Source organism: Ascaphus truei, chromosome 3 (assembly GCF_040206685.1).
Source record: "Ascaphus truei isolate aAscTru1 chromosome 3, aAscTru1.hap1, whole genome shotgun sequence".
NCBI classification, from domain to species: Eukaryota; Metazoa; Chordata; class Amphibia; order Anura; family Ascaphidae; genus Ascaphus; species Ascaphus truei.
The window spans coordinates 342,762,136-342,771,373 of record NC_134485.1 but is presented as its reverse complement, the minus strand read 5'-3'; the positions used below and the strand labels follow the sequence as shown (position 1 = coordinate 342,771,373).

At 37.5% G+C, this 9,238-nt stretch overlaps 1 protein-coding gene across 1 annotated transcript; it reads left to right on the top strand.

Moving 5' to 3' along the window:
• Window positions 1-566: 566 nt before the first annotated feature.
• Window positions 567-8,308, top strand: NEUROD4 (neuronal differentiation 4). The gene is made up of 2 exons (XM_075591700.1): window positions 567-755; window positions 4,721-8,308. The coding sequence occupies exon 2, from the start codon at window positions 4,730-4,732 to the stop codon at window positions 5,708-5,710; it is 981 nt and encodes a 326-aa protein (XP_075447815.1). The 5' UTR covers window positions 567-755; window positions 4,721-4,729; the 3' UTR covers window positions 5,711-8,308.
• The last annotated feature ends 930 nt before the right edge of the window (window positions 8,309-9,238 follow it).

Below are 9,238 nucleotides of genomic sequence, written 5' to 3'. Positions count from 1 at the left end.
AGATAGATAGATAGATAGATAGATAGATAGATAGATAGATAGATAGATAGATAGATAGATAGATAGATTATAGATATATTTTTTTGCCGCATTCGTAAATTGTTCACTTTAATATCACAAGACATATACTTCTTGGGTAAAATGATAAATTATACTGTTTCTTATTTAAAAGTTTTTTTTTATAAAAAATGTTTTTAAAGTAAAGTTCTTTGCACCCAAATGTGAACAATTTGACACTAGATATATCCTGTATCTGTATAGAGACTCTTTTCAAGCTAAATATGTTTTTCTTTTAATAACCCAACCTGACTGAAAAAGGCTTCAAATTATGTGAACATTTGGATTTAGATGTTAAACAAAAAGTGTTGGTACAAAGTGTTGGTACCCATACCTCCCTCCCTCCCTCCCTCTCTCTCATTAGTGCAATAATGTGCTTACATTTCCTGCAATGCAAGGTTCTCTGGCAGTGTAGGGGTTAAGGGATGCACTGGCAGAAGAGAGAGTACCAGTACCCTCCTCAGAGGGGAGGGGCTTAATTACAACCCTAGTAAGGGAAAAGAAGGCTGCAAAGCTACTGTACATTTGTCCCACAGACAGGACGAGCAGCAAATGAGCACAGGGAGCTGTCCAGCTTTCCATCTCCCTGAAACAACTCAAGTGCTAAGACACAGCGCAAGCACGACCTGCCAGTTTAAAGAAAGAGCTGTGTATAGGCGGAGAAGTCCCGATCCTGGAGTACACTTTTCAAGAACAAGGCAAGAATAGTGTCTTTATTTGAATGTGTTTTATTTTCTTATACGGGTATCTTGTTGAGAGTAAGGATCTGGCATTTGTATTTAGAGCAGTAGGACATACTGTAGACTGCAGTGGGGAAAAAACTCATTATTGTTTCATGTTCAATAGTGCTTTAATCAGTGCAGTTCAAAGTACAACATAGCACAGGCACATCTGTTAGTTTCTGAATTGTATGCATTATTCATTTCTTTCACCAAACAGTTTTCAAATCAATTTTTGACACGTTTTATTTTTATACAACGCTTTGCATGGCAAATCCAGGGCAGGCACAAACAGTCTTTGTTCCAGAGAGCTTACAATCTAATTTATAACCCTGTATTCTAATTACCTGCACCAGTATTGCACGATCTATTGCAGCATGGAACCTTTACACAGTAGCTCCATATACTTTCACTTCACATGTAACTGAGGAGCTGTTGTGGTTATACATCAAAGTCTTATGGTTGCCAAATTAAGGCAATACAAGTGCAAGCAGGTCTCTCTCTCTCTCTCTCTCTCTCTCTCTCTCTCTCTCTCTCTCATATAAAAAAAAGCATTAGATAGAGTTAGGATAGGATTTATTTTATTTGATAAATTTTGGATCAACATTACACTAGTTTTACAGACATACTACTATGATAAGTAGCCCTTAATGTATTCAATGCTAAGAAAAGTGTGCACACCAATTTCCTTACATTCATTCCTGTGCATCACCAAGGGCACAGTTGATTACACAAGTTTATAGGAAAAGGAGAACATTAAAGAGAAAATTGCATATTACGATATACTCTTCTTAAGCTTCATATGCTCTTCTAATGACTCAAGCACACGAATGCACATACATCAAAATAGGTGGGAAATTCACTGATAATAATGAGGACTGGTGCAAAACAACTGAACCAGATTTATCACAGAAAAATATTCTATTGTTTTGTCCTAGTTTTTGCACAACTTTGGCCCACTTTTGGAACAGGAAGAATTTTTAAAAATGAGCACTGTTTTCATTAAAAGTTGCAGAAAGAAAATGCCAATATTTTAGTGATGGCTCGTGAACGCAAAAGTGGAGGAAAAAGTCTAATTTAGCAAAGAAAAAAAAAAGCGTATTACTTTCAAAAGCATTTTTATTTTGATTATGGTGCTATTTGTTGCTCTACTTTTTTGCAACTGAGACACGTTAACACATATCTTAAGAACTAAATTGAGAACCACTGTAGTTAGCAGGTTTCCTAGTTGAAAAACCTGCGTAAAAAGAGATTTGATTTAATTGATAAATCTGTTATTATTTTGACTAACAACCCCGTAATGTTACAGGGGTGTTGTGGCAGCTTTGTATATTAAGGTCCTGAAAATTGTGTCTGTGCATAAAGTACAGACTCATCTCTGTACCAAATATAGAAGGCGTGTTAACCAATGTTAATTACAATTAATGCACATCATTAGTCATAGACGTTCACAGTGCACCAAGTAAGACTTGTCCCAGAGTTTTGTTAAACAAGGCATGGGGAAAAAAAAGTGACATGCCCGCACACAGGTCTCTGGATCAACACAGAGAAAAGACATTTAATAAAAACAAAAAAAACTTGTTAATAAGAGGCCTCATTTTTTGATGTAGATCATTAGATAAAATAGCTTATTCAACGTAGATTTGTCAGATGGAACTACTGTAAAGAGAAAATAGAAAGGGTTCCAGATGCAAATGTTGATATATCCTTTTATATTATGTGTGTAAGATAAATTCTCCATAACTCCTCTTCTAACTACCTTATATATAAAAAAAAAAAAAAAAACAGAGTGAAACATACTGGGTATTTTACCTAAATGCATTCAAATTGTCTCCCTAATCATCCAAAAAAGATGATGGAGCACTGCTTCAGAATGAAAGGGCTGGAGGCTGGCTTATGAAAATTAAAAATGCTTTATTCAGAGATGCATAGTAGCCATTGCTACAAACAGGGTCCACTTTGACAAAGCGCCACGCAGGCGTGAAATGCGTTAGAGGACCCTGTTTGTAGCAATGGCTACTATGCATCTCTGAATAAAGCATTTTTAATTTTCATAAGCCAGCCTCCAGCCCTTTCATTCTGAAGCAGTGCTCCATCATCTTTTTTGGATATCTACACTCATTCTATGGACAGAGGCACGCCACTTCAACCAGGACTGCTATGGACAGCATTACTGTGAGTCATTCACATTTCAAATAACTTTGTATGCAGATAGGCTATGGTTGCTCTAGCCTAGGGACAGAGGACTATTACTCTAAAGTGGCTGTGGGGTGGGTTCTCTTCATTGGGAATTCATTCCTACATCCACAGTGAGCTTTGTCCTATCATTGAAGTCCTTAATTATGGCTTTATTGTGAGCCTTATGCCTTTCAACTGCACATACCATTTTTTAATGGATATATAAGTTCCTGGACTTTTAAAGCTATATTGCAATCGTTATCCTGGATATTGGAAGCACAACCCTGGGATTTACTTCTCCTCTTCACTGTCTCCCTAACCATCCCTTTTATTGTATTGTATGTCTTTATTTATATAGCGCCAAAAGTGTACTCAACGCTTCACAAAGAATACAGTACAGGGAATTATAATAATACAATAAGTGCAGCAAAATCAGACAATAAGAAAGGAAATCCCTGCCCCGAAGAGCTTACAATCTAAGAGTTTTGATGGGGAATTTACAGAGACAGCAGGGGAGGGAATAAGTGCTATTTTATAACTAAACTTAGATGAGAAAAACAGACAAACAGATTAATGGACAGGAAGAAAGATCAGTGCAAATAAATATGTTCTAGTGATTGCTATGTATATCTGTGCAGTATGCTAATTTTGGGGGCAAATGAAGCAAATTGGCAAAATGACATATTCATTACTGATTCATTAAGCTGCAAGTTTGCAGAAAGTCGCGGTCTGAAATCTCACCTCCCTCAGGTTGGCAAACTTGCTTTTGTCTTGGGAAATATTTTTTATGGTAATTGCTATGGAATCACATGGAGAAAGCAGTTGAGCCATGAGTGGGAGCCACACAGATGTAATTAACAGAGAAAGAGCGTGAAAGAGCCTTACTTTGCCGTAAGATGAGGTCAGATTTGTGTCAGTTTCTGGCTGATATTGCAGCAAATCGGGCGGCAAGCACAGGCAAATGAGATGTCAAACCATACAATATTTATGCATAGATCATTCTTAATAAAGAACTGCGAAAATAACACATTTGTATCACTTCAAATTACATGCCGTCTTTTACGATTTTGCTTTGACAATATCGAAATTTATTAATAAGGCTCCATTGTATATAAAAGATGCCTTGTGCAAAGTGTAATTGTTAAAATAACATTTTGTTTGTCAGTTATTGGTGGAAGTTACCCAGAAAGTAAGCTCCTTCAAGCACAGATCTTGTAACTTAGTATACCAGTTTGTGCAACTGTTGTAAAATGTTTGTATGTGGCACATGGTATGTGTATGTTGTTTTATCTTTCACACCCATTGTACTGCCCTGTGGAATATACTGGCACATAATAAATAAAATGATCATAATAATAGGAAGCTGAAAAACAAACAACTATTGGACACACTGTAGGACATTGTTAATTACAGTTGAGTGGCTTCCACTTGTAGCTCAACTGCCTTCTCCATGTGATTCCATCAGTAATACTATAAAATAAATATTTCCCATGCCAAATTGGAGGTCCAAAGAACAATTTTATTACTTCAGTATAGTCTTTTTAATGAAAATATGTATTATTTATTTTTTAGCCCTATATTGCCAATTAGCACAAATAGCAGCAGCACACATTTCACATCTAATCTACAGGAAAATGGTGGCATGGAAATATACTAGGGAGAGTGCCATCCTCCCACTGCTATTATATCCTTAATATGTATATACAAATATGAACAAAAACTAGGCTCTGAGTTGACACTAAATGGCTTCTGGTCTCTCGTTGCAGGATATATTGATGAGTAAGACGTATAAGACCACTGAGATGTCAGAGTTGGTCAATGTACACGGGTGGATGGAGGAGGCCCTGAGCTTGCAGGATGAGATGAAAGAGACAAGTCAGCGGGATTCTGCTTATGACATGTTGTCTGATCTCAGCCATGAGGAACATGGGAGCATGGATGGGGAAGAAGATGAAGAAGGGGAGGATGATGGAGAAAAGCCAAAGAAGAGGGGACCCAAGAAAAAGAAGATGACCAAAGCTAGGATAGAGAGGTTCCGTGTACGCAGGGTCAAAGCCAATGCCAGAGAGCGTTCAAGAATGCATGGGCTTAATGATGCACTGGACAACCTAAGGACGGTCATGCCTTGCTACTCAAAAACCCAGAAATTGTCTAAGATTGAAACCCTTAGGCTGGCCAGAAACTACATATGGGCCTTATCTGAGGTACTAGAAAGGGGGCAAACTACAGAGGGCAAGGGCTTCCTGGAAATGCTCTGTAAAGGGCTTTCCCAACCCACAAGCAATCTAGTAGCTGGCTGTCTGCAACTTGGGCCTCAGACAATGTTCTTGGAAAAGCATGAAGAGAAGTCACATATCTGTGAGTCTTCCCTCTCTGGTCATACCTACAGTTACCAGTCTCCAGGTCTACCAAGTCCTCCATATGGTAATATTGAGACTCACCACTTGCACTTAAAACCTCCCTCTTTCAAAACCGTGGTGGATCCTTCCATGGTAAGCCATACCTTGAACTGTACCACTCCACCTTATGAAGATGCCCTAACTCCCCCACTGAGCATCAGCGGCAACTTCTCCTTGAAGCAAGGTGGCTCCACAGATATGGACAAGCCTTATGCCTTCCGGTCACACTATCCACCTCTGGGGCTTACTGGGTCTCATGGGCATGGGTCACATTTCCAAACTGCTGTTCCAAGATATGAAATTCCTATAGACATGGCCTATGAGTCTTACCCACATCATGCCATCTTCACCGAATAGGTACCCTCAACAGGTATCCTCCTAATGAAAGAACCTAAACTGGGAATTTATTGGATTGGAAGTGAACTTTCCTGTAAGGTCATTATCAGATTATCCTACAAATTTGATGTCTTTCTTGACACCTTAACTTCAAGTATTTCCTATTTCCTTAGCATATTCCTTGCACATGCACATCGCATGAGTTGTCTGCTTATATTCTATTTTCTTAAACTATTCCTATGCTGTCTGCAGTCATCTCAATTTTCCTATTATACTTACTATATATATTTTCTTTCGTAGCTTGTACAGCATATTCACCCCTCTTGGAGTAGTTGCCAAATGGATAGAATGCAAGGATTGGGCACTAGAAAACCGCAGGAATTGTACTACCCTCATTAATTTGATTTGAGGTTGGAAAGACAACATTTTATAAAAAAAAAAATAGTGCAGTCATGTGATGTGAATGCAGAATAAGGTCTCAGAAAACATTAACCATGTACATACACAACACACAAACACAGAAAGAAGAAATAATAATAAGAGTATGGAGTCAGCTCAGGATAATCATTGACCCAACTTGAGAAGAGTATCCCTTCCCTAAAGATATTTACTATTTAAGATTGAGAAAATAAAAAGGTTTCAAGGTGATACACCAAATGTGCAAGAGTCATTCAGAAACATGTATTAGTGGTTACCAATAAAGGGTTGCCAATATTGCATGGTAACAGCTGACACCGTTTCATGTAAGCTCTAAATGTCTTGCTCTCCCTTGCTCCTGTTCCTCATAGCTAATTTTTTCAGGAAACTGTTTTTGTATGTGTGGGTTGAGCTGTTTGCACTATCACTACCAATACCCCAATACCCTATTAATCAAAAAAATCTACCAGCACTGTTTCAACCTTAGTCTGTTCTCCTAAAAATTACTTTGCCATTTTTATGCATACAATAATAGAAAAATACTGCAATATACTTAATTCCTTAACTGTTTGAGAGTTCAACAGCACTGTGTGATTCACTGCGAATACAGTAGCAATAGGGTCATTTTAAAGGTCATTTACCAGGGATCATATACAGTAGTGTAAATGCACACATGATGCTGCATCTATAATTTTAGATGAAGAAAACACAACTAGAGGGTTGCACCTACTATTTATTATTTAAACTGACTTTCTATTTATTTGATTAAAATGTATTATTTATTTTGTTTTTGTTAAATTATGCATAAAAAATTAGAAATGCTCTTACTTTGTTGCTGCCTCACACGGTGTGTGAAAGTGTATTTTCTATGTTTTTTTTTGTATTGTATCTTTATTTATACTGTTATTATTTATTTTAATTTATTTGATTTATTCTGAGGAGTTGTCACTTCTAGTTTTCCTTCTATTCTCCTTTTTTTCTAGTCTATAGCAGATCCCCATACAGTCACTACAGTGAAGTGATAGTCACTTTAATTACACCAACAGAACTCTGCTGAGGAGATGTTCCCTCATGTAGTTTATGTTGTGTATGTGTGGTGGTGAGAAAGAAGACAGCTAATTTCACTGAGCTGTACAACCCAAACAAGGGCTACGTGACAAAAAATGTTGAGACATTGCAGAGAACATAAGGTCAAGGTGGAACTAAGCCCCCTGAATCTCCACTTGATACTGTATATTTTGGGCGTTATCGTAAGCACAAAGGAGTCTGTAAATGGCTTTGCAAAAAAGTGCACAACGTTAGGGGTTAATGTCATTTGTAGGCAACAAATGCTATTAAGAAGAAGAGGGCCATACTGTACTGTATGTGAACACCTCTTATTTTCTAACACAAAATATTCCATAGCAATTTTTGTGCATTTGTCATAATCTATACTTACATTTTAAAAAGAGCTATGAAACACTAAGATAAATTTGAACATGAACACATAAATACATCATTCAGAATTATCATTCAATAGTTTTGTAGGTCTGAAGAAGCCATAGGGAGATTTTTTGCAGTCCAGATGCAGTCTTTGGATTACAGTTTTCAAATAAATGACTTGTTTTCAATAACAAGATACCATATTTACATATACGGACGGCACAGAGGAAGCATTAGGGGCCATATTTACTAAACTATGAAATGTCATGAGACATATTCCAGTGTTAAAAGACATTTTACAGGCCGTGAAGAAGAAAAGAGTTAGAGATTACATATTGAGAACAGCATGTCCCCAACTTTAAGGGGCAGGTAATTGGATTATTTACTATATGATTACTATGCAATTTCATGAATACATGTAACCCCTTCAGTGCTAGACAGACCCACATACTTATCTCTCAGGTGAGGAAGAGGTAAAAACTGGGTTAAGCAACTGGTGCCAATGCTTTCAAACTCTTGATCCCTTCCTAAAAAAAATATGATATTTTAAATGTTGTACAGAGTAGGTAGCCCCTTCACTGCTGGATTTGTTTCAGGTGCATTGCAAAGCCATGCTATGCTCATCTTGGCAATGTAGGGGCTTTAAGAAGTCACAAGGTCCCAGTCCTGAGATTTTTATTTTATACTGAATGGGAAATGTTTTATCCTTTTGTAAAGAAAAGACAGAAACAAAACAGCTTTCTCAACTCCAATAAAGTTGTGAATCTTGTCTAAGATGTATATTGAGTGGTCTGATTTATTTTTTAAAAGATAGTTCACATGCATTTAGAAAGAAGTTGAAGGGCACAAATGTCCAATGCTTGAGATGACTCTTTAAATGATTATACACATAGCAATGCAATGGTATGCACTCACACAAACAAATAATAAAACAAAATGTTAAAACTGAATGAATTCAGAAAATAATAAAAGGCATAATTGCCTGAAAAGAGTCTCAGTGTTTTCACTTCTCTCTCTTGCATCAGCTGTGGGTTGGATCTCCAAAAATGTGAGTGCAACGCCTTTCCTGTGTGTCTGCTGGGCTGTTCAGTCTAATTAGTACTTCTGGTAGGTGTCCGTTTGAGGTTCCACAAACCTCAGCTGTCTGGCAGTGGCTGCAACTCCTCTCCAGGGTGTCTTCGGTTCCTGAACAGTATCCTGTGCAGTGTTTGCTCCCCCAGCTCCTTCCCAGTCTGACATCACTGACCGGAAGTGACGCGACCTGCTTGATGATCCATCCGGTGTGTACAGCTCCCAATGTCTCTTCACTTGGTGCAGGCATAGATTGGATTAAAGAGATTTGTGGCAACCTGTGCCTGCTACAGCTACCTCCAACGTTTCTCCACTTAGTGTGGTTTCATCAGGGATGGGTCTGCATCCCATCATGCCCCATTATTTATAGTTTGATCATTAATCAATCAATGTCACCTGTTCCAATTAATCAATTATGGCTATCAAATTAGTGTCTGGGCTAAGGGATAATATGGCTATCAGTGGTTAGAACTGTTTGTTAACGTATACGTATGTTTTCATTGCTGTTAATAACACATTCGTATTTGATGATTCTATTAGATAAAAGACTTGAGTTTATGAACCCTTATTATATCATATGGATCACCATTATTTCTGAAACATCTTCTGTATATTTTGCACCCACATTTTAAATGTTTT